The sequence below is a fragment of the Microtus oregoni genome, unplaced genomic scaffold (assembly GCF_018167655.1).
Source record: "Microtus oregoni isolate MIOR12 unplaced genomic scaffold, Mior012 000080F_ref0000499, whole genome shotgun sequence".
Classification (NCBI taxonomy): domain Eukaryota; kingdom Metazoa; phylum Chordata; class Mammalia; order Rodentia; family Cricetidae; genus Microtus; species Microtus oregoni.
Window position 1 is genome coordinate 5,162,038 of NW_024544538.1, and position 24,884 is coordinate 5,186,921.

The following is a 24,884-nucleotide window of genomic DNA, read 5'->3' on the forward strand; positions in this document are numbered from 1 at the left end:
AGCATCTGTGAAAGACCTCGGTCTACTGAGAGAAAACCATGTGTTGGCTGGCTTGTGAGAGTAAACACATTTGCCAGATTAAACATGTACACGAAGACATTCTAACCAGATTTGTGTTGACTTCTGTATTCACAGTATAAACACACACATGCACACACATGAACACACGTGCATAGGCATTCATGCAAAGAATTTTTAAGACTTAGAAAGCAGTAGATTTGTAAATGCTCTTCATCCAACACCCCTGATCATTTGCCAGAAGTCCATCCAGAGCAAGCTTGGGTTGTTTCTCTTTTCTTTTTTTTTAAATTTTTTTTATTGAAAAAAAATTTCCGCCTCCTCCCAGTCTCCCATTTCCCTCCCCCTCCTCCCACTCCTCTACCCCTCCCCCACTCCTCTCCCCCTCCCTCTCCAGTCTGAAGAGCAGTCAGGGTTCCCTGCCCTGTGGAAAGTCCAAAGTCCTCCCCCCTCCATCCTGGTCTAGGAAGGTGAACATCCAAACTGCCTAGGCTCCCACAAAGCCAGAACATGAAGTAGGATCAAAACCCAGTGCCATTGTCCTTGGCTTCTCAGCAGCCCTCATTGTCCGCCATATTCAGAGAGTCTGGTTTTGTCCCATGCTTTTTCAGTCACAGTCCAGCTGGCCTTGGTGAGCTCTCAATAGATCAGCCCCACTGTCTCAGTGGGTGGGTACACCCCTTGTGGTCCTGACTTCTTTGCTCATGTTCTCCCTCCTTCGGCTCCTCATTGGGACATTGGGAGCTCAGTCCAGTGCTCCAGTGTGGGTCTCTGTCTCTATCTCCATCCATCACCAGATGAAGGTTCTATGGTGATATGCAAGATGTTCATCAGTATGGCTATAGGATAGGGTCATTTCAGGTTCCCTATCCTCAGCTGCCCCAGGAACTAACTGGGGACATCGCCCTGGGCACCTGGGAGCCTCTCTAGGTCCAAGTCTCTTGCCAACCCTAAGATGGCTCCCTTAAATAAGATATGTGCTTCCCTGCTCCCCTATCCAACCTTCCTTTATCCCAATCATCCCGTTTCGCCAAGTTCCCCCCATCCTCCCCTTCTCACTTTTCTCTCCCCATCTCCCCTTACCCCCCTCCCACCCCACCCCCAAGATCCCAATTTTTTGCCCGGCAATCTTGTCTACTTCCCATAACCAGGAGGATAGCTATATGTTTTTCTTTGGGTTCACCTTCTTATTTAGCTTCTTCAGGATATCAAATTATAGACTCACTGACCTTTATTTATGGCTAGAACCCAATTATGAGTGAGTACATCCCATGTTCATCTTTTTGGGTCTGGGTTACCTCACTCAGGATAGTGTTTTCTATTTCCATCCATTTGCATGCAAAATTCGAGAAGTCATTGTTTTTTACCGCTGAGTAGTACTCTAATGTGTATATATTCCATTATTCCATTGAAGGACATCTAGGTTGTTTCCAGGTTCTGGCTATTACAAATAATGCTGCTATGAACATAGGTGAACAAATGCCCTTGTCATATGATCGGGCATCTCTTGGGTATATTCCCAGGAGTGGTATTGCTGGGTCCAGGGGTAGCTTGATCCTGAATTTCCTGAGAAACTGCCACACTGCTTTCCAAAGTGGTTGCACAAGTTTGCATTCCCACCAGCAATGGATGAGTGTACCCCTTCCTCCACAACCGCTCCAGCAAAGGCTATCATTGGTGTTTTTGATTTTAGCCATTCTGACAGGTGTAAGATGATATCTCAAAGTTGTTTTGATTTGCATTTCCCTGATTGCTAAGGAGGTTGAGCATGACCTTAAGTGTCTTTTGGCCATTTGAACTTCTTCTGTTGAGAATTCTCTGTTCAGATCAGTGCCCCATTTTTTAATTGGGTTAATTAGCATTTTAAAGTCTAGTTTCTTGAGTTCTTTATATATTTTGGAGATCAGACCTTTGTCTGTTCCGGGGTTGGTGAAGATCTTCTCCCAGTCAGTAGGTTGCCTTTTTGTCTTAGTGACAGTGTCCTTTGCTTTACAGAAGCTTCTCAGTTTCAGTAGGTCCCATTTATTCAATGTTGCCCTTAATGTCTGTGCTGCTGGGGTTGTACCTAGGAAGCGATCGCCTGTGCCCATCTGTTGTAGGGTACTTCCCACTTTCTCTTCTATCAGGTTCAGTGTGTTCAGATTGATATTGAGGTCTTTGATCCATTTGGACTTGAGTTTTGTGCATGGTGATAGATATGGGTCTATTTTCATTCTTCTACAGGTTGACATCCAGTTGTGCCAACACCATTTGTTAAAGATGCTTTCTTTCTTCCATTGTATACTTTTAGCTCCTTTATCGAAAATGAGGTGTTCATAGGTTTGTGGGTTAAAATCCGGGTCTTCTATACGATTCCATTGGTCGACTTCTCTGTTTTTATGCCAATACCACACTGTCTTCATTACTGTAGCTCTGTAATAGAGTTTGAAGTCAGGGATGGTAATGCCTCCAGAAGATCCTTTATTGTATAGGATTGTTTTGGCTATCCTGGGATTTTTGTTTTTCCATATAAAGTTGATTATTGTCCTCTCCAGATCTGTGAAGAATTTTGATGGGACCTTGATGGGGATTGCATTGAATCTATAAATTGCCTTTGGTGGAATTGCCATTTTTACTATGTTGGTCCTCTCAATCCAAGAGCAAGGGAGGTCTATCCATTTTCTGGTGTCCTCTTCAACTTCTTTCTTCAATGCCTTAAAGTTCTTGTCAAATACATCTTTCACTTTCACTTCCTTGGTCTCTTTTCTTTTTATCACCTGAGTTATAAACACTCGAAGCCCAGAGTAATCTGTATGATGGAAACACTGACACTACGCAATCTGAGCAATCCAGATGGCTCTGGTTAGTATAGCAGACATGAGGAGTTTTCTAATAGAAAGCCAAGGTTTCCCTTTGAGGGTAGAAGTGTTAAGAAATGTAGATATGGCAGGAAATCTCTCAGTGGACTGAAGTCATAAACACTGTCGCCCGACTGCATTTTCCCTCTGCGCCTTCTCTACCTCCAGTCAGGAAAACTCTGCCTGTCTAAATGATTGACACTTTTACTACCTTGGATCAATGTAGACCATAGCCTTGACTTACGACCTTAATTTTCCATACTCCATCTGCCAGGGTTACCATAAGAGATTTTGGAACACATGGTTGCTGACTGAGATGGTGTCAGCTTTGAACTCGGAGTAGAAGGGTAGATAAGAGGGACCCGAACCTTCTAAAACACGAAGCTACCAAAACAGCCCTCAGCACAGAGAGATAGTGGTATCAGGGCACATTCTAAACTTCAATATATTATCTGAAACCAGCCCCTCAATTCTTTGAACTGCAAAAGGCTGCATTACTTTCATTTTCATTGCCAAAGATATAGAGCCAGTAATCTTTTAGTAGCTAGGCTGGCATTAGGAAATGATCCAAATGCATTTTTCCTTCCCTGCTCCACAGTTGCCTGTCACCTGGGCTCCAGCATACAGATCCCTGGAGCCATCACCATCTTCCTTTCCGCCCTAACTTGCAGACGTTTGCATAGCTAATTGTATTGGTGATGTCCTTTATCACGGTTGATCATTGTCTCTGCAGTTGGATTTGCCTGGGTACCCTTGCTGAAGGATGGGAGAGTTATCACATGTGAACAGCAGCTGCCGGTCTCAGCTAATCTTCCCCCAGGCTACTTGAATGTGAACGATGCAGAGTCAAGAAGGGTAGGGCCATGTTTGCATCTGTGCGAGTGACTGCATTTTAGATGTTTAAAAGGAGAACTTTGTTGGCATGGTTTGGACCAGGAATACCCAAATATGGTCCAAAGGCTGGTCCTCCTTCACAAGGAAAGTATTTGCTCTGTGTTTACAGATGATAACTCTACTAACTTTTAAAACTGCATTTGGAGCATGACTTATAAAAACCCTCATGGATCTAAATAGGAAGGAGATAAAGGAAGGTCTCCTGAGTAAATTGGGAGCATGGGGGGGGGTCATGGAAGATGGTAGGAAGTGAGGGGAGCAAGGGAAAATGTATAGCGCAATAAAAACAATAAAAAGGAAAAAAACCCCGCATTTATTTAATTCATTTTTGGGGTGGTAGTTTATAAACGTCAGCGGAGGACTGGAAATCTTAAATGACTTAGGACATATTTATCCTAAAGGGCACTTGCGTTCTCCAGGAGATCTTTGGATGAACCTAACACTTCCTGAAATCTGTGAAAGTGCACAGGCAGTATTGTAGGTTGTTCATGCATTTTTTTTGCTATAAAATTGATGCTCACGACTGAATTTCTGTGCAGCAATCGAATGCGGATATCAAATGGGTAGATGGTGCGAAGCCTTTGTTGAAGATTAAGAGCCACTTAGAATCAACCATTTATACACAGGTAAATTGAAGCAGCCAAATTTCTCAATCTGAGTACTGGAATCTGTTTCCTTCTTAAACTCGATCATTTTTAATCTCCCACTGCTTGGAGAAATTGAACTCTAGATGGCATGTAGGGGCTATCGTCACGTCACCATTTTTTTATTTTTCCATTCAAAAATTTACACTTGCTTCCCTGCTCCCATTCCCCTCCCGCTCCCCCACTCACCCTCCTCCCTCCCCCTCCCTGCTTGAGAGAGGGCAGGGTACCCTGCCCTGTGGGAAGTCCAAGGCCCTCCCCCCTACATCCAGGCCTAGGAAGTTTTGCATCCAAATAGACTAGGATCCCAAAAAGCCAGAACATGCAGTAGAAACAAGTCCCAGTGCCTTTATCGTTGGCTTCTCAGTCTGCCCCCATTGTCAGCCACATTCAGAGAGTCCGGTTTGATCCCATGCTGGTTCAGTCCCAGTCCAGCTGGCCTTGGTGAGCTCCCATTAGAACAGGCACACTGCCTCAGTGGGTGGACCAACCCCTCGTGGTCCTGACTTTCTTGATCACCTTCTCCCTCCTTCTGCTCTTCAACTGGACCTTGGGAGCTCAGTCCGTTGCTCTGATGAGGGTCTCTGTCTCTATCTCCATCTGTCGCCGAACCAAGATTCTATGGTGATATTCGAGATAATCATCAGTGTGATAGTGGGGCAAGGCCAGTTCAGGCACCCTCTACTCTGCTGCCCAAGGACCTAGCTGGGGACATCCCCATGGACGCTTGGTATCCCCTCTAGAGCCAGGTCTCTTGCCAACCTTAAAATGGATCTCTTAATGTAGATATCTTCTTCCCTGCTCCTATATCCGCCCTTCCTCCATCTCCACTCTCCCACTCCCTCAAGCTCTCCCCAGTCTTTCCCTTATATCTTCACTCTCTCCCTCTCCCCGTCATGGGAAAACTGAGGCTAAGTCAAAAGAGGCAGTTTTCCCTGAGGCACAAAAAACCAATCAGTAATTCCAGTTCAAAACGCATATTACATTTTTCTACCTCCTGCTGTGACCCCACTGTCCAGAAAATCAACATGTACAGACTTCATAGGGGATAACTGGACTCGCCAGCAAAGCTGAGTACTGAATGCTAGGAATGATTCATCTGGGAACTTGCTTCACCTGCCGTTTCAAACCTCTGTTCCTGCTCATTTCATTAAAATAGAGAAACAGCTCAATTTGATAGAGCACACTCTTTTTAGGGCTTAAATAAGTGTCAAGCTGGTTGGGCATGCTTAGCAACTTCCTGCGTGCTCGGGTACACACCAGTTTCATCTGGCTGTGCTTATTCACATGACAGTCAAGAGGTTTTCAGGCGCATAGCACATATTAGCAGAGATGGCTCCTGGGTCCTGGCATTAGAACGCCCAGAGAGATAGGCTGGCCATCAAGATGCCGGATCAGGGAGAACTGGAAGGGTGTGCTTGGGGGTAATGAATCCAACCTCATATGGCTGTTTCCATCTGTGTTCCAGGATCTGCATGTGCACAAATTCTTCCATCATTGCCAGCTGATACAGTCGGGCTCGAAAGAAGTTCCAGGGGAGCTCATTAAATATTTAAAGGTAAACGAGCAGCAGCTAGCCGCAAAAGGTTCGCTTTTCGTGCCTTTCTGCCGCTGCATTTTGACATGGAGTAAAGGACCAGACAAACAGTTGAAAATCCCGTGGGCCCCAGGAGGACACTTTCTTTTTTGTGCTTTTCCAGCAAGTGGCCGCTTAGAAGCAAACAACAGCATGGCTATGTTAGGGAGAATATATTAGAGCCCACATTGGTCATTATTGCTTAGAAACCTTATGATTTTAATTGCACAAATGGCTTTTGGGGTCTCGGCTCTTCCTGCTAACTCTCACGGAAAGGAGAACATGCTGGTGGGGGAAGGGCCAGAAAGAGCGAAAACACTTTTTTTTTGTCATGAAGTATGAGATGGTTCTGTACCCGCTAGGGGGAGACTACCATGAGGGCCCGCTGAAGATAGAAACATTGTCTGATCGTGGCACAGGGGAGGGAGTCTTAGGGAGTCTTTAGGATACCACACTGTAGCGGATAGAGAACCTAATACTTGACTTACTCACTCGGTGCTGCTGCGGTGTGCAACCTAGGACCCGACTAGCAGCGGTTGCTTGCTTTGTTGCTACCTTAGTAGGTTAACTGCGGAAAATCTGCGCCATTTTGAGCTGAAGACTCTCCAGGGTCTCCCTAACAGTGACTTCAGGAAACCCTTCCTTTCAGACAGATAGGATGGTGTGAGACAATGTATGGGTCTGGAATCGTAAGCTGATCTACTGTCACAGAGCCGGCATTAACTAGGTCTGTGATTAACCTTGACCTGGTTGCCGAGCTTTTCTTAGTTGTCCATGGGGAGAAGAGTAATACCCATTGGTCACGAGTCTTAAACAAGGCAGCTCATCTGCTGGGTTGTAATTGTTCATGACACACACCTTCTGGAAGCAGCAGGCATCAGGGGTCTAGCAAATAAAACTGTATGTCTTGTCAAGGAGCTTCAGGTCTTGTGGAGGGAATGAGCATAGAAATGAGCAGGTAGATATGTCACGTGATGATTAGAGACGCTGTAGAGTTCTCAATTTCTAAGTCACAGCCCCACAGGGGTCGCGTATCAGAAATCCTGCATATCGGATATTTACGTTGCAGCTTACAGCAGTAGGAAAATTATAATTATGAAGTAGCAATGACAATGTTAGGATTGGGGGTCACCATAACATGAGGAACTATATTAAAGGGTTGCAGCATTGGGAAGGCTGAGAGCCACTGCCCTAGAGAAAATAGAAGCAGTGAGACCGAACAAGGAAATGACTTCTGTCATACAGAGGCCTCTGGGAATAGGATATTTAAGCAGCAGCTTAAAGAAAGATGGCAGCCAAGTGCATGGCTGAGGAAGAGCTGGGAACAGCCGGCAGCAGAGTCCCTGAGGAACATGGCTTGGTGGAGCAGGAAGGGCTGTAGTCTGGCTGGCGCACAGAGCAGTAAGGCCTGACCTTGAGGCAGCTGGGAGCCTCAGAGGCTGGAGTGAGGGCATATATATATATTGTATATATATATACAATTCCGATAGGAAGCCTTGAAGGCATTTGACAAGTGTAATGGCAATGATTTGCCTTTTGTTCTTTTGCTGTTGTTGTACTGTAACTTGAACCCAGGGCCTCAGACATGCCAGGTACTTAAACACCATACCATGTCACTATCGCCCCAGTTTTGGGTATTTTGTATGTGTGCACGCTTATGCGTGCGGGTACCTCTTTGTGTAAGGGTGTGTAGACACAGGTGTGTGCAAACCAGAGGTCAGCTTGGGTTTTGTTTCTCAGGAGCAATCTTCTTAGTCTCTCAATACAGAGTCTCTCACTGGCCTGTGGCTTACCAAGTCAGCTAGGCAGGCCAGAGAACCCTCATCCCTTACCAGGAATCACAAGCTGGCAATACCATGTCTGGATTTTTATGTTGTTACTGGAGCTCAGAATCAGGTCCTCATGCTTGGCTGGCAAGCAATTTATCCACTGAGCTATCTACTCAATCCTATATTTTATTTTCTAATTTCAAGACATCCTTACTAAGTTGTCCAGGCTGACCTCTAAACTCACTATCTAGCCCAGGTAGGCCTTGAACTGCCGATACTCGTGTCTTATCCTCCCATACTGGACTGGGTCTAAAGAATCAGAGCTTCTAGGTCAGGCTTGGCTTTAGTTTTTATAGTACTGTTCTGCCTGCCGTATAAGGATGTTCAGTTTTTGTTCAAGAGAGTTGATCAATCAGCAGTGGCTTTTGGCCTTAAGCAGTATACCAGTCATGTAACTTTTAAATTCAGTCCTGAGTACTATCTCAGAAGAGTCCAACTATATGGACGAATGGTTTATCTATTAAGGTCATTGCTTTGCCTTTTGGGGGGAACTTTGTGAGAATTTTTACAGAGCTGTATGGGAAGCAGCAGCATCTTCAAATACTGGTATTCTTCAAATTTGACAAAATGTACCCTGGTATTTGTTTTTAAGGGTGTGGAATGGCTGATCTCTGTACAGTGTGTACACGCCCTCTGGTGGTAGTAAGTGAAATGGCATGTGATTGCGAAAATGGTGTGGAAATGATTGTGCAGAGGTTTCTCTTTTAGGATGAGAAAACAGAAGTCTAAGGAGAACTGATGTGCCTGCAGTGCTCGAGCTGGTTGGTGGCTGAGCTGAGCCTGTGACACATCTCTTGATTCCTGGTCCCATGAGCATCCCCACGAACCTTTCTATCTGTTGTCCCTGTACATGGCGGTTTCATGAGTTGATTTATTCTTTGAGTTTTGGTGTGTATTTAGTAGCTCTGTGTGTGCTATGAGGCTTGCAGTGCAGAATAGCTTAGAAACATCGTCAGTATGGGGATTACAGCCTTACAGCCTCACCAAAGACAAGCTAGCAACTTCTTCATAATCCAGAGGATCATGGAAAGACATATGTGATGAGCTGTTCCATGTCTGGTGCAGACTACAGATATGAAATAGTCAGGTCATTGAGAAGCCACTGTAGAATAGGGACTTCCATTTTGCCTTGCCCTCTGTTGCCTTTTATTTAGTCAACCATTCACCAGATACTTATTATGCCCCTGGTGTGGTATTGTTCGGGGTGCTGGGAATATAACTTGGAGAAATTCAGACAGGCCTAGTTTTGTTGAGGGAGGGAGATTATAGCTAAGCTACAGGGAAGCTGGGTACTATGAAGAAAAGAATAGGTTAATGGGAATTAGGGCAACCAGAAGTACATTCATTCTAAGTAGGGAAGGGCTGTCTGAAAATGGGCCAGTTTCAGGCTGAAAAGACTGTGAAGTGAGGCAGACAGTCACAGGTGATGACAGACTCTTACAGCAGCCGCTCATGCCCTCTACAGGCACATTTGCAGGAAAGCAAGAAGACAGCGTAGCTAGAACACCCAATGGGGGGCGAGGCTACAAAGAAGCAGAGTGTTCCGAGTGTGGAAGGTCCACGATGGCCTTTGCTTACTTTGTTTGTTTTGTTTTTAACAAGAGAGCGATGGCATTATCTAGTTGGCATTTCAAAAGGGATGCTCTGGCTGCTGTTCAGAAAAAATAACAGAAGAGCTGTCTGAGCTCCATCGTGCATGGAAGGGCTTATCTCGTCTGCCTGCTGTTTCCCTTCTGCTTATCTCATGTTCTCTACCCCTCGCAGCCCAGGCCACTTCTTTTGTACATGTTGTACACGTGCCTGTCCTCCTATTTGCTGGTTGTACTTCAGTGACTCAGTTTTGTGTCTTTACCCACTTTAGACAGTGAACTGCTTAATGGTAGTTGTGTTCAGGGCATTTTGGTCGCCCCCTGCTGTTTGGCTGTTGTAAGTACACTCAGTACCCCTTGAGTGAGAAAATGAAATGGCTTCACTGAACTGAGGATTTTGATCTGCCTTGGATGAGTAATTAGGGTGTGGGTAAAGTCGTGAAGAAGGACAAAAGGAAGGAAAGCAGATGATATATTTCAAGACCAGCACTTATGTCTCGATTCGGTTTCCGAAGAACAGTAATCAGCTTTAAGGTTCAAAATGTAGGCTAGGTCTTCAATGCATTCAACTTAATTCCATCGATCAGGATTTCCCAGGTTCAGCGCTATTGACATGTCGGGGATGATAGGTCTTTGTTGTAGAATGTTTATCAGAACTATAGGCCTCTACCCAGTAGAAACCAGCGGCACAGATGCACCCAAGTTGTGATAGCCAAAAATAACCCCAGACATCACTAAACCTTCCACAGAGACTGTGTGACTCCCGAAGGAAAGCCATTGCTCACAGTAATGGGAAGACATCACAACTGTTCTAGAGGGCTGAGGATGTAGGTCAGCAGGACAGTGCTTACCTAGCATGTGGGAAGCTGTGCTACATCTTCAGCACCCAGAGGAAAAAGAAAAAGAAAAACATCTTGGTAGAAGGTAGTCTAATATCATCCGTGCTTCAGGGGAGTGGACAATCACTTTGGAAATGTGTGCTGGATATCCTGAGAACGCCAAGAAACTGTAGAAGAACTAGAAAATGTCCAGGGCGTAGCCTGAAAGGGGGCAGCAGTAGGGAGGATGAGAGAGAGAGAGAGAGAGAGAGAGAGAGAGAGAGAGAGAGAGAGAGAGAGAGAGAGAGAGAGAGCACAAATGAAGGAAACCTTGGAAGGATAACCCTGTGTGCTGCCTGGGGCTTGTCAGCCTACCCCATGAGCCTGATGGGAGAGAAGTTACATAGAGGCTTAAAGTCTTTGTGGGACTAATTGAGATACAGATGATGGAGGCCTGAAAGGGAGAGAGGCATGTGAGCATATAAAGACAGAACAAAAGTAAAGGAGACCAAGAAAGAGAAGCGATGAGTTCCCTTAAGTAGGGTGGCTTGGCTTCTTCATCATTGTGTTTCTCGAAGCACTTCATACAGAACTGATGTCAAAAATTCTCGGCAAAGTTGGATTTTCTTTTTGCTCGGCTGATAGACTGAATGTCATGGAAAGAAGAAAGAAACATAGCAAACGGTTGCTGTAACACTTCTATGTATACATGAACATACAGTATATGGCAACACTTCACTTGGATGTTTGTAACACCCATCAGCAGAGATAGAATGCAAGCCTGTGAAATAAATACATGGATTAGAAGAATGTCAGAGGCCTGGCCGGATGGCTCATTGGGAAAAGGTAGCAAGCCTGACCGACCGTCTGAGTTGGATTTCTGGGATCCGTATAATAGAAGAGAGAACTGACTCCTGCAAGTTCTCCTCTGACCACACCCATGCCCTGTGGCACATAAGCTCCTACGTGCACACACACGCACAAACACTCACGAAGGAAAATGTAATAAAAATGGAAAAGAATGTTCAGGTGCAAGACTGTTTCATAGCTGATGTGGGATAAAGCAAATTGCATATACATGTGTTCTTTCCTGCGGCTCATTTAACTTCCCATCAGGTTACCTGGAGGCCACGGTTGTCTTAGAAAGCATATAGAATGCAGGAGACTTGCTTGGAGGCAGATCTTTCCAACTCCCCCCCCCCCCCCGATTTAGCTTAAGTCAGTTGTCTTCTCTTCAAAGCCCATAAGTAATTTGTACTTGCTAGCTTTACAGTTGAGTATTCATGTCAAATAAGGTCATGGAATCCGAATAGCAAAATAAAGGGGAGCATTAAGTCATTATCAGGTCCCCTGTCTCAGAAGCTCGTGTTTCCGCAAGCTGCTAGTCTAGTCGATATACCGCTCATTACTTAATTTTCTTATTGTTTCACATTTTCAAATTAGATCATATTTCTGTTTGTTTCCATAACTAATAATGACTTATTTTAGTGTTTGCATGCCATGGAGATCCAAGTCATGATACAGTTTCTACCTGTAATTCTTATGCAACTCTTCCGAGTTCTCACAAACATGACCCATGAAGATGACGTTCCCATCAACTGCACCATGTGAGTTTCGGTGTTACAATGAAAGAAGCTATCTGCTTCAGGTCTTTCTGCTTTTTGTCGTGGCTATGAACTTCCCTCTTAGAACTGTGTTTGTTGATTCCCATTGGTTTGGTCATGTTGTCCCATTGTCACTTGTCTGAAAGATTTTTTTTTTAATTTTCCTTTGGATTTCTTTCTTTCTTTGGAAAGTTTTGAAATTAACTGTATTATAAAAGCTTACAAATAAAATAAACAATACGTGACTAAATGAACCAGACCCAAAGTCTGTACATCTCGGCAAACTTCTATGCAGTCATAGTAGCCGTACATAAGGGAAGCTGTGGAACTTCCCATTGGATTTTACACTTTCAATATTTATGATATTTTTATGCACTCAATGATCACCAAAACCAAAAACTCCATGACAGAATTAGAACTAGGAAAACAATTAGCCCTATACCCGCTTTCAGAACTTGTGTTTATTTCCTGTGTTAAGTCCTTTCTAATCCTCTAATAGTCTTGTTATACTGAGCCCACAGGCATATTCGGTTACATATATACACATGCTATGGCCTAAGTTCCACATATGATAAGAGACCATGTGGGTGTTTTCTGAGATTGTGCGACCTCACTTAATATTATACATTCTAAGTCCATTCATTTTTCCTGCAATTTTACTTTTCTTTCTTTCTTTCTTTCTTTCTTTCTTTCTTTCTTTCTTTCTTTCTTTCTTTCTTTCTTTCTTTCTTTTCTTTCTTTCTTTCTTTCTTTTTCTTCTTTTCTTTGTTTTTTTTTTTTTTGGCTGATTGTTCAGAACATGATGTTTACTTTCTAGGTGTTTCCATTTTCCACACTTTCTTCTCATGTTGATTTATTTTGACATAGTGTGGTTGAAAACTATACTTGGCATGATTTCAATCTTCTTAAATCTTGTTAAGACTTTTTGAATAGCCTATTATATACTCTATCCTGGAGATTATTCTATGGACATGTAAGAAGAATGTGTCTTCTTTTGCTGTTGAATGAAATGTGTTCTGTATATGTCTTTTAGATACATTTGGTTTAAGTATAGTTCGAGTCAAATATTTACTTCTCAGTTTTCTATCTGGCTGACCCATCCATGTTGAAAATAAGATATTGAAACCCTACACTATTGCATGCACTCTTATTTCCTGCTCCATGCCTGTTTATAAGACAAAGAAATTTCAACTGACCTTTCTCTAGCCACGTTCTCTACCTGTGTTGTTCAATAAAGCAGTCATTCACCACATTTGGCACTAGAAGTGTGGCTAGATCTTCTGGGGAAGGACTAGTTAATTGTAGTTCATTTTAGTCTTAAGCAATATAGCCATACATGGCCAGTGTTTCTCCTACTGGACATCATGTGTCACTAAGCCATGAATTTTGATTTGGAAGAATAAATTATTTCTGTATGAAAACAAACAAGGATACATTGTAAGGTGGAAGGTAAAAACACACTTGCATTTCAATGAAAATATGAGGGAGACTTTTTAGAAAAAATGCTGAGCTCAGTCCTAGAGGTCACTGGCTTTGCTGCTTCTATAGTTGCCATAACCTCTTTCCCTAGACCCTAGGCTGTGTGCTCTGTGCCCAACTCTGCGGCCAGGAACGGTCCAGTTGAAAATGTAAGAAACATTATTCTAATATAATGGTTCTCAGCATGCACTCCCCAGATCAGCAGCCAGCAGTGGTATCCTCAGGAAGCTTATCAAAATGCTAATCACCGAACTTTACCTCAGCCCAGCAAAGTCAGAAACACCGGGCAAGGAGCCAGGCAATCTGTGAAGATGCCTTCCCGGTGACACTGATGTTTGCTGAAGTGAACAAGGCACAGCTAGTCTCTTAACCTCACCTCCAACTACCATATTATTTTACCTCCTCTGTCCCTCTGTTCCCCTTCGACGGTTTTCATGTTGTCTTTTGTTCGTTTCTTTGTTTTTTCTTTGTTCTTGTTGTTGTTGAGACAGTAGCCCAGCCAGGACTCAGACTCATGGCGATCCTCCTGCCTTAGCCTCTCAAGTGTTATAAGATTACAGGTATGCACCACCTCTCCCAGCCACTTGATCTTTCCTTTCTGTTCCTTCTATCCTCACTGGAAGGGATTTCAGTATTTACTTTGCTTGAGCTCTTTCACAACATAGGGCTATGCCCATGTTTTAAGTGACTACCCGGATTTAGAAAGGAGACTAAACATCCGGGCTGCCTTTGAACCAGGAAAGTGCATTTTACAAGATTCTGAAGTGCATTAGGCAACGGACTCTTGTGGCTCTAAGCTAGGGAGCGTCACCTCTTCTGTTACCCCCCCCCCCCCCCCCCCGTTGTCTGGGCATCTTGTTGTTTTGATTTGGTTCTTTTCTGTGTTAGACTTGCTCTTATCTGATTGTCGCACTATAGAAATTAGTTGACCCGCTGAGTTTCCTGAATGTCGTTTCAGGGTTCTCTTACACATTGTGTCCACGTGCCATGAAGAAGGCTTGGATAGCTATTTAAGATCCTTCATAAAGGTTTGTGGAGTAAAGCCCTCTTGCTGGATGTTTTGCCTGTTTCCCAGGATAGTCGTATTTGATAGTTCATTTGGTTCTGTTTGCAGTATAGCTTCAGACCTGAAAAACCAAACACTCCTCAGGCCCAGCTGATACACGAAACCCTGGCTACTACCATGATCGCAATATTGAAACAGTCTGCAGATTTCTTATCCATAAACAAACTTCTAAAGGTAAGGATGGAAGACACACTGAAAATACATCAGCCACCACATACTTGCTGGTCACCTTCTGTTTCAATTTTCATTTATCCTTTTCGTACTGGACACACCTTCATTCTATTACACTGCGCATGTACCCTTTGCAGCCTTCTTCCTCCTCCATATACACCCATTGCCCTCAACTGAATGTGTAAAAGATCATTTCAGATGAGGCAGAATCTTGTATCTGTTACAGTGGACCTGTTTCTGCACCTGGGGCTACCTATGTCTCAGCTCTGGGCCACTATTCATGTCTGAGTTGAAATATTTGACAGTATTGATGGCAGGTAGTAGGCACTCTATAAATAGTAGCTATTGATCTCATTATTTTTACTATCTCTTTCATTGGCGAAGGAATTATGGGCCTTTGGGGATGTATTGGCTAGAGATTTGATGCTAGCTTTCAAATTACATGATATAGGAAACCATATAGATCATGTAAGCTGTGCCAGTACTGTACCACAGCCCAAAATGTTTATCTAAACCAAGTGTAGGCAGCAGTCAGATTTATTATTTGATGTATTTGGGAAAGAGGGGCAAGAGAGAAGGGGGACACGAGAGGTCAATGGGGGTGAATATGATCAAAATACATTATATACATGTATGAAAATGTCATTAAACCCATCTAATATATGATTAACACATGCTAATAAAAACTTTAAACATTAACTATAGAGGATTTAAAAGAAGTAATAAAGATAATTAAAAGGTAGTTTGCCTTTATGCCCAATCACGGCTGTCCAAAACAATGTGAGGGTTAAAATAATCCTGTCCTGCGAAGCAAACCTTTCGATTCGCCCACTGAACGTGGCTAGTTGGCCTTGAAATTTTAGTACTGTTTTTTCTGTCTGAAAAAGTATTCTGAGACCTTGATAGTGAACTGAGATCACGTGAAAGTGTTATCAAACTTCAGAGACAAGATTTCTACTGATCTGTCAACATTTTCAAAGCTTCGAGTGTTTGGGTAACAGTTGAGACGTGTGTGTTTGTTTTCCAGTACTCATGGTTTTTCTTTGAAATAATTACAAAATCCATGGCCACATACTTGTTGGAAGAGAATAAAATTAAGGTAAGTAAGCTCAACAATAACTTCTTGATTAATTAACATTAATTATCTCTGAGACAGCCTATAGTCCAGGCTGGTCCGAAACCTGTGCTCAACCTGCCAAGTGCTTGGGCTATAGACCTGAGTCACCACATTAGGCTTATTTTAATTTTAATGTATAAATGATAATTTTTACATATTTATGAGGCTAACATGTAACAAATAGAAAGATAACTTTACACATAGTAATAATATACAAATTCTCTTTTATTCTAAACGATTCTTTCCCTCAACTTCTCCAGTGTTGGTTATTAAAAACAATGGACGCTTTGCATTTCTTTGTGATTTAAAAATGTCAATGTTGCCGGGCGATGGTGGCGCACGCCTTTAATCCCAGCACTCGGGAGGCAGAGGCAGGCGGATCTCTGTGAGTTCGAGGCCAGCCTGGTCTACAAGAGCTAGTTCCAGGACAGGAACCAAAAGCTACGGAGAAACCCTGTCTCGAAAAATCAAAAAAAAATAAAAATAAAAATGTCAATGTTGAGGAGCTGGAGAGATGGCTTAGTGCCTGCTGCTCTTCCCGAAGACCCAAGTGTAGTTCCTAGAGCCCATGTTGGGCAGGTCCTAACCACCTGGTACTCCAGCTTCAGAGAATAAGATACTTCCTTTGGCCTTGGCAGGCACCCCCTTCCCCCCGAAATGTATGCATAAGTACAATAAAATATTTAAAGAAAATAAAAGTTTGATGAAAAGATTCAACTAGAAAAAGTTGCAAATCAGACACACTCTTTCTATTAGAAAGAAATACAGTACACATAAAGTTTCAAAAGAATTTTAGGCAATTAGATATATTTCCAAAGCATAGTAACATGGTATGTCCATTTACTTATTTGGTGTATTTTAATCATCATCATCTTTATCTTCTTTTCCTCCCGCTCCTTCTTCCCCCTCCTCCTCTTTCTTCTTCCCTCTCCTTCTCCTCCCCCTGCCTTCTTCTCCTTCTTTGTTGTTGTTATGTGTGTATCATGTGTGGGTGGGACCCCATGTGAGCTGCAGTGCATGTGTGGAGGTCAGAGGTCAACTTCGTAGAGCTGGTTCTCTCTTTCATTACATGTGGGTTCTGTGTATCAAATGCAGTCTCACAGGCTCCTCTAGTTTTTCCATTTTGGTTTAAAGATTCATGTTGAGAACTCTTGATCTGAAATGCTTAGAACCAGAAGGGTTTCAGACTTCAGACATTTTCAAATTTTGGAATATTTGCATATACATAATGAGATAGGCATCTTTGGTACAGGACACATGTCTAAACATGAGACTCATACATGTGTCATGGATACTTTATACACATAGCCTGAGGATAATTTTATGCGCTATTTTATATTTGCATTTGTGTTTTGACTTCAGCCAGACACACAACATCAGGTGTGGAATTTTCCATTCGTAGTGTTGAGTCAAGTCTCAAAACATTTCAGGCTTGAGAGCACTTCAGATTTGAGATGTTTCAATTAGAAATACCCAACGTGTACATAGAAGTTTCTTAGTTACAGAAATCATAATGGTCAGGCATTCGAAATGGCTAGGCATGCAAAATAAAATAAAAAGTCATCGCATAGAACTTTCATAGAGTAAGTTGACTGAAACCATGACAACACACTTAAAGTGTGTCCCAGAAAATAAAATAAAAGCGGAGATGTGCCTACATCCACGGTTGGGCTATATCTACCCATACTATACTTAATGATAATTTCAGGCACTTCTATTATTAGAGAATCAAATAGTTCCTATAACTTTAGGGTCAAGAATAAAGTATACTTTCAACAATTAGTGAAGTCATTTTTAGTTGAGAGAAAAATTGTACTTCCGTTTAAAGCCGCTTCCATGATGGTGCATGCTTGAAAGTAAAATGGCAGTTGATTTAGTCTGACCTTTTCAAACTCTCTTTTTCTATTTGTATTTAAGCTTCCCAGGGGCCAGAGATTTCCTGAAGCATATCACCACATCTTACATTCCCTGCTTCTTGCAATAATTCCCCATGTGACCATTCGCTATGCAGAGATTCCTGATGAGTCCCGAAATGTGAATTATAGCTTGGCCAGCTTCCTAAAGGTAAGTTGAAGGCAGTCAAAATATGTTAAGAATCTCCTCTTCACTGATAGGGTCTGGAAAGCCAAAGGAACAAGTTTTCCTTTTTTTTTTTCCTGAAAAAGGTGGATGCTTTAGGTTATTTTTTTTTTCATCACTAAGGATTAAACATAAGCTCTCTGCATGCTGGGCAAACGCTATAGTGCTTAGCTGTATCCGCAGCTTCCAGCTAGGTCTTTGCAAAGCTGTTGAAATAACTCTTTGGACTGACTGATGGATCAGCTCAGTCAGGTGTGCTCGCCCTCCCACTGAAGTTAAATAAGAGGCTGACTGAGCCAGAAGCCAGCTCATGCTAATTTCACAGACGTTTAAAAAACACAACAAATTTTAAACGGACTGCTGTTAGGTGGGGCAATCGCTGTCACCCCAGTCAGGCCCCACCAACCTTCATCATATCCCTGACGTTTAAAGATATTTAAATCACTTTTCTGGTCCAGTTGACTTTTGGGTTCATGACTTTCTCTGACGTACGTACGTGTGTGTGTGTGTGTGTGTGTGTGTGTGTGTGTGTGTTTGTGTGTGTGCGCGCACGCTATACATGTGCAGGTGCAGGCACTGAAGTTGAAGCAGCACATCTATCAGTTACTGCCCTGTTCCTCTGTTCCTTTGCAACAATATCTCTCAGTGAACCTGGAGCTAACTAGGAGGACCGTCTCATGCTCTAACTAGCTTCCTGTCTCCTGCACCCACCGTGGCACTGGGCGCTAGGGTTACAGGGATGCCCATGCCCAGCTTTTTATGTAGGTGCTTGGATTCTAACTCAAGTCCTCATACTTGTGCTGCAAGCGCTCTTACCCACTGAGCAGTTTCTCCTGCCCAAAATGTTCAACTTTTGAAATAAAGGTACCTGTTGGCTGTTGTCAACACAGGGTACATGTCACTAATGCATATGCATAAAAATTGTTAGCTTTGCTCAGTGAGGTTCTTTTGTTTGAGAGATGTCAGAAATCCCCATATTTACAAAGGATGATAATTTTTACTTTTTGTTATTATCATAGATGGGGTATGTATTTATTTACATATCTTATTTTGAAAATTATGAAGTTGAGGACCTTAAGTCTTGAGTCCATTGATAATTTACTTTACTCTTTTTCTTTAAGGTCAACCAAAACTCTGACAGCTGTTCTCATATTGTCTGTAAAAATGACATCCCCTCTGTGTACATGAAATTTCAAAATTGTTTAAAGTCATCATAAGAGACATGTAAAATGGCAAATCTAACCTTCCCTCCTTTTTTTTTTTAAATAGCGCTGCTTGACGCTCATGGATAGAGGATTTGTGTTTAATTTGATAAATGACTATATATCGGGATTTAGCCCCAAAGATCCTAAGGTAAGTTCTAAGGACATTAGAGCTTGAGGTCAAAGATGACAGTTATACTCTCTTCTGGAAGATTCAGAACTGCTCTTTTGTGTACTTCGAGTGTTGTCAAATGCAAGGACTACTGTTGGACATTGTTGGGGGGTCCCCAAGATCACCCACAGGTTCAACAGTTTACTAACAGGATTCCACATATAGTTGTAACTCTGATGAACGCTCATTGCGGTGATATATATGGCTACTCAGCAGGGTCAGGAAAGGCAAAGGCATCAAGTGGAGTGTGTGATGATCCCATGAAGCCTCCCATACTCTTCCCCTCTTGCGAAGGCATACTTCCCATAGGGGCGAGAATGCAATTAGAAGACTACGACACGTCTCTTTAGAGTTTAGGGTTCTTTGAGACTGACCCAACTGTGCTGATGGGGAATGAAGAAACCACAGACACACCTACAGAAAACATGGGATTGGGTGAGCCATGCACTCTGATAGAAACACACCAGAAGTCCGGAAGCTCAGTATATTATTATATACAGCTGAATGGGGAGGCAGGTTATTGTATACAACTGATGGAGGAAGTGGGGTGGTCACTGAAGGGGGCCAATCTCAGGGGTCAATCATATAGATTGTATCTGTAGGGGAATATGAATCTGTCGTTGATACTTCTGCACACACCTCTGTACTATGGCCAGGGAAAGGTCTTGCCATTCCCCCAGCCTGGCCCAGGAAAGCCTCTGCTATTCCTATGGGTCTGCATCCCTGGGGTCTTTTGACATGCTGTGCGTATGCCATGAATGCTCATATATGCTGGGGTACACTCACTTCCCACAGTTCTTACCGGGGAGCTGTTTTTGTATTGAAGCACACAAGAATTCTAGACTAGCAGAAAGGAAAACAAAACAGGTGTTCACCATAAACCACATTGTTTGTAAAAGGGCCTGGCAGACTGGCACCAAGAATACACCCTTATCTCATAGGGAAAATTTCAAAATCCCTTTTCTCAGATGCCAGCCAACATCAGTGTTGCAACAGGCCTTTTCAAATCTGCCACTCTTGGGCTGGCTATGTTAACGCTTTCCTGGACAGATTGCACCTGCCTGTATACTTTGGAAGACAAACACATTGGGGAATTAAGGATCTTTTTTTTATTCATCAAAAAAATAAATGCCTATAAAATGACATGATATATAATTTACCTTATAGGTTCTTGCTGAATACAAGTTTGAATTTCTCCAAACAATCTGCAATCATGAACATTACATTCCTCTGAACTTGCCAATGGCATTTGCAAAACCAAAGCTACAGAGAGTTCAAGGTATGTATTTGTATTTTCCATTATTTGGGATTGTTTTTTCTTCTGTGATAGTACTAGTGTAGCATATTGTTTTCTGATGAAACCAGATAACTTGATGGTAATTAGAATTACTACTATCTGAGGATAGCTTCATTGATGGCATTCTGCATTTCCTTCATTGTAACTATGAAAAAATTGGATGTTACATACATTGTTGCTAAAACACAAATGTCAGACACTAGTAAAATTTCTCTTTATAATAATAGTATATTGAATTTTATTTAAGACTAAGTAAAAAAAGTATGTGAATGCATTTCGGCCAAAAGCATCAAAAATAAATATAAAAAGTAAAATGATAACTCGCATGTACTAAATTTATGAAATGCCTCAGTTTTAATCTCCATTGCTAGTTTTATTGAATGCTTCTTTGTTGTGTAGCACTATTCTTATGTTATTATGTTTTTTATTTGTCCCTTTTCTTTTCATATATTAATTAGATTTTTTTTCATTTGCGGTGGACCGTTTGACTTCAGTAGGTAGGTTTAACTCGGTTCACTCTAAAGTAGTATGCTGTGTTTAAACACAATTGATTTGATGAATGGCCAAGATGAATGGGGGCTTTGTTTGTTTTTCAAATCCTCCCTAGCCAAAGTGAGCCTTTAATTTCTTGTACCCAAAAATCGTAAAAGCTTGTTAGTCTCAAAATAAGCTTCAGTGTTGTCTGGAGTGAGTTTTCAAATGTCTGCCCGTAGAAAGCAGCTTCCTCTGCTGCAAAGCAGCTTGGAGACAGGGGATGAGCTGAGTAGCTGTTTTAAGTGTTTTTCACCTCTCTCCACCTTCTGCTTTCTCTGTCACCCTGTTGGCCACAGTCTTGAAGGTGTGGTTGAAAACACCAAATTGGACTTATTCAAGTCACTGAAGCATAAAATCAATTGTCATTTGCAAACTCTACCCAGATAAGTCCACCTTGGTTATTCAATGCTATCCTTGAATCTAGAACACGATTGGAATTCACAAAAGAGCATGACAGTGCAGGAGAATCATATGCCTTGGTCTTTAGAGAAGTCTCTACTCAGACCTAGTGGTTGTAGAAGTGGTGAAATGATAGCCAGTAAAACTGGAGAAACATTTCAAGACCACAGTACCACTATCTAACTCCCCCATTACTAGGTTGAGCATGAGTGGCTCAATGCTCCACCCATATGTTTTATAATGACAAGGAAGTTAGCGGGAAGAATTGGACAGGGCATCAGGATTTGGAGTTAAATTGGACAATGTACAACAATTCAAAATCCTAACTGGATATACTGCATTACATTAATTCTGAATCAACCAAAAGGAAAAAAAAAGAAATGAAAGGCATTTTCTTCAGCTTTTTGCTTTATCTAAAATAAAGGAAAATATAATTTCCTATAGAAATTACTAAATTTGATCCTAACCTCCTCTAAGTTATGATAAGGCAAGTCTCCCGCATAGAATTAATGTGTAGGATTTAACAGAGATAAAACGACCTAAAGTGGAGGGAAAGATACAGTTTGCAGTGGTGATTTTATAAAATGGAAGGTCTGTATTTGTGACTGTGATGAAGAATTGATGTGAGTGTGGTGATGAATTGATGTGAGATGTGGTGGCTCTTTGTATTATCATTGTGTCTACTATGGATGTTCAGGCTGATATGTAATGATCACTGCAACAATCAATAATACTGTTGGGATGATGGGGTTGTCTGGTTTGTCTTCTTTTTTCTCTTTATAAATATACATAGATAAGGAAATCAAGCATTAGTCTAGAAAGTTGAGCCTATAGTCAAAATGAGAAATGTGTTAAAATATTGCAAAATATAGAATTATTTCATTCTAGTTTCTATTGTAGGAGTATTAAGACTTCAAACAATTTAGGGGAGAATGTATCTTCATGACCATCTTGCTGACTGAAATAATCATTAAAACAATCATCTATCCCTAATTAGAAGTGTTCTTATTTAGTAAAAATTTTGCATGCTCATTTTATACTATAGAGGAATTGCTCAGATTGATTAATAATAAAATTAAAGTTTTTGCCAGCATGACCACATAATTAAATGATAATTATAGTATTTTAATTGTCTAATAACAAATTTTGTATATTTATTAAAAGTTACAAATTTTATTGTACTGCAGATTCCAATCTTGAATACAGTTTATCAGATGAGTATTGCAAGCATCACTTCTTGGTTGGTCTACTTCTGCGCGAAACCTCCATTGCTCTTCAAGACAATTATGAGATCAGATATACAGCTATCTCTGTCCTAAAAAATCTTTTGATAAAACATGCATTTGATACTAGATACCAGCACAAGGTGAGGATGTCTATACAGTTCTTGGGAGCACATTAGTAAATTTTTCTAAGAGTTTTGATTCAAGATGATGTTTACAGTGAGGAAAAAGGTATGAATATCAATGAAAAGGTATTTGTATAAATAAGGTATTTTTCCATTTCAGGCCATTACATTTTTTAAAATACCGTGCAATAACTTGAAGAAAAACATTTTCTCAAATCATTTTTTAATATTTTGATGCTGGGTAGGGAACAAGCCGTGGTTCTGCATATAGTGACATATATTCTACCACTCAAACCGTATTTTAAATTAACATATATAAAGGTCTCTGTTTATGTGACAATGAGTTGGGTTGCTTATTTTTCTTATATTTACTGTAAATATTAGGACCAGTCAAACTCTCTCATGATTTACTCCATAAATTAAATAGGATGCTTGTAAAGTCATACAGAGACTAGAGAGATAGGTCAGGAGTTAAGAATGTTTGCCGCTCTTGCAGAGAAATGCAGGTTGGTTCCTAGTACCCACATCTGGCAGCTTACACCACCTGTAACTTCAGTTACGGGGAGATCACACACTTCTAGCCTCCAAGGGCACCTACGCTCACGTGAACATACACACACATACCTAAAAATCATCATACAGAGTTGTATCATGAATATACTGTCAAATACTGTAATGTCTCTAAATAAATGTGATATTGATGTGTTTAATAAGACATTAAGTTATCATGTATAAAATATATAATATGATTTTTTCTTTATACTAAAAAGATTTGTTATGATAGTATTTTACTGTCAGTAGCCATGGATGTGGCTGTAAATCTTACATACATTTAACATCGACCATAGCACTGGTTGCTGTCTGTTACTACTTTAAATATGTCTTTAAATGTCATTAATATTGCAATTTAAGGGCATGGAAAATTAAACTACAGACTGAGTTTAATTAACCCTAAGTTATTTATTTGGTATTGAGTGACTCAAAGAAATATAATATTTCATGTTTGATAATACATCCTTTACTTTTTAACATTCAAATGTAAATTTGAATATAAATTGTTACTATAATTAATTTGAAAAGCTGATTTGTAGGTAGAATTGTTTCTACAATTTTCTCATCTGTTGTGTTTTTTTAGTTACCAAGATTTTTTTATTTGTAAATATTGCCTTTCTTTTCATGGTTCTATCTAAAAGTAAATTGACTCTTTCGTTTTGTGATATAAATTATTTTACTGTAGGTTGTGATATCTTTTCAAATTATAAATAGCAGCCGGGCGGTGGTGGTGCACGCGTTTAATCTCAGCACTCGGGAGGCAGAGGCAGGTGGATCTCTGTGAGTTCGAGGCCAGCCTGGTCTAGAAGAGCTAGTTCCAGGACAGGAACCAAAAAAAAGCTACAGAGAAACCCTGTCTTGAAAATCCAAAAAAAAAAAAAAAAAAAAAAAAAAAAAAGAATACTGATATTGCAAAGAACCTTTTCCTTTATGTTTGAAAGCTCTCACTGGACTCCATATTATGAATAAGTTCAAACAGCAACCAAGTTCATGGACAATTAGTTATAAGATCCATGCCTCTAAATTTTGAAGCTATTAGCTGACCTTTACTCTTTTAATCTGACAGATGGAGCCAATTCCATTCATGTGAATCATATACATATTATTTACCCATGAAGTTTGACTATTTTTCAGAATCAGCAAGCCAAAATAGCACAGTTGTACCTCCCATTTGTTGGACTGCTCTTGGAAAATATACAGCGACTGGCAGGCCGAGATACTTTGTATTCCTGTGCAGCCATGCCTAATTCTGTAAGTGTTAATGTCTTTCTGTTCTGAGTTACATCTTGTTTTACCTAATGCATTTGGGATTGAGGCCATCTGCTATAGGATCTCAACTGTGAGCATGGACTTTTCAGTATACTTCTACATTTCTCCTGCTTTTCCTAGAGCAGTGCTTCTCAAATGATAAGGTGGGGATGTGCTAGAACACAGATCTTAATTCAGTAGGCCTAGGCTGAGAGAGTCCCTGTGTCTAAAGAGATTTGGCTGCCTCTGTCTAGTCCAAAGGCTACATTTTGAATAACAAGGTCCAAAAGAATACCACAAATGCCTTGTTTCTAGTTTGTTCCTTAAAATTTGCTGCTAATTAATACACTTCAGTGTTTTCATTTTTCTGGAGAACAAGATGAAAGCATCTTCACTTGCAGAGCTGATATC

The 24,884-nt window shown here is 41.2% G+C and overlaps 1 protein-coding gene across 1 annotated transcript in view; it reads left to right on the forward strand.

The window, feature by feature from the left end:
- The window catches only part of LOC121441672 (dedicator of cytokinesis protein 11), a 202,344-nt gene that overhangs the window by 103,009 nt on the left and 74,451 nt on the right, over window positions 1-24,884 (forward strand). Inside the window, exons 21-32 of the mRNA XM_041642876.1 lie at window positions 3,589-3,710; window positions 4,289-4,375; window positions 5,862-5,951; window positions 11,694-11,812; window positions 14,247-14,316; window positions 14,403-14,528; window positions 15,553-15,624; window positions 17,560-17,706; window positions 18,991-19,074; window positions 20,263-20,374; window positions 22,513-22,691; window positions 24,360-24,476. Of these exons, the coding sequence (XP_041498810.1) occupies window positions 3,589-3,710; window positions 4,289-4,375; window positions 5,862-5,951; window positions 11,694-11,812; window positions 14,247-14,316; window positions 14,403-14,528; window positions 15,553-15,624; window positions 17,560-17,706; window positions 18,991-19,074; window positions 20,263-20,374; window positions 22,513-22,691; window positions 24,360-24,476 (1,325 nt within the window). The remainder of the gene's footprint in view (window positions 1-3,588; window positions 3,711-4,288; window positions 4,376-5,861; window positions 5,952-11,693; window positions 11,813-14,246; window positions 14,317-14,402; window positions 14,529-15,552; window positions 15,625-17,559; window positions 17,707-18,990; window positions 19,075-20,262; window positions 20,375-22,512; window positions 22,692-24,359; window positions 24,477-24,884) is intronic.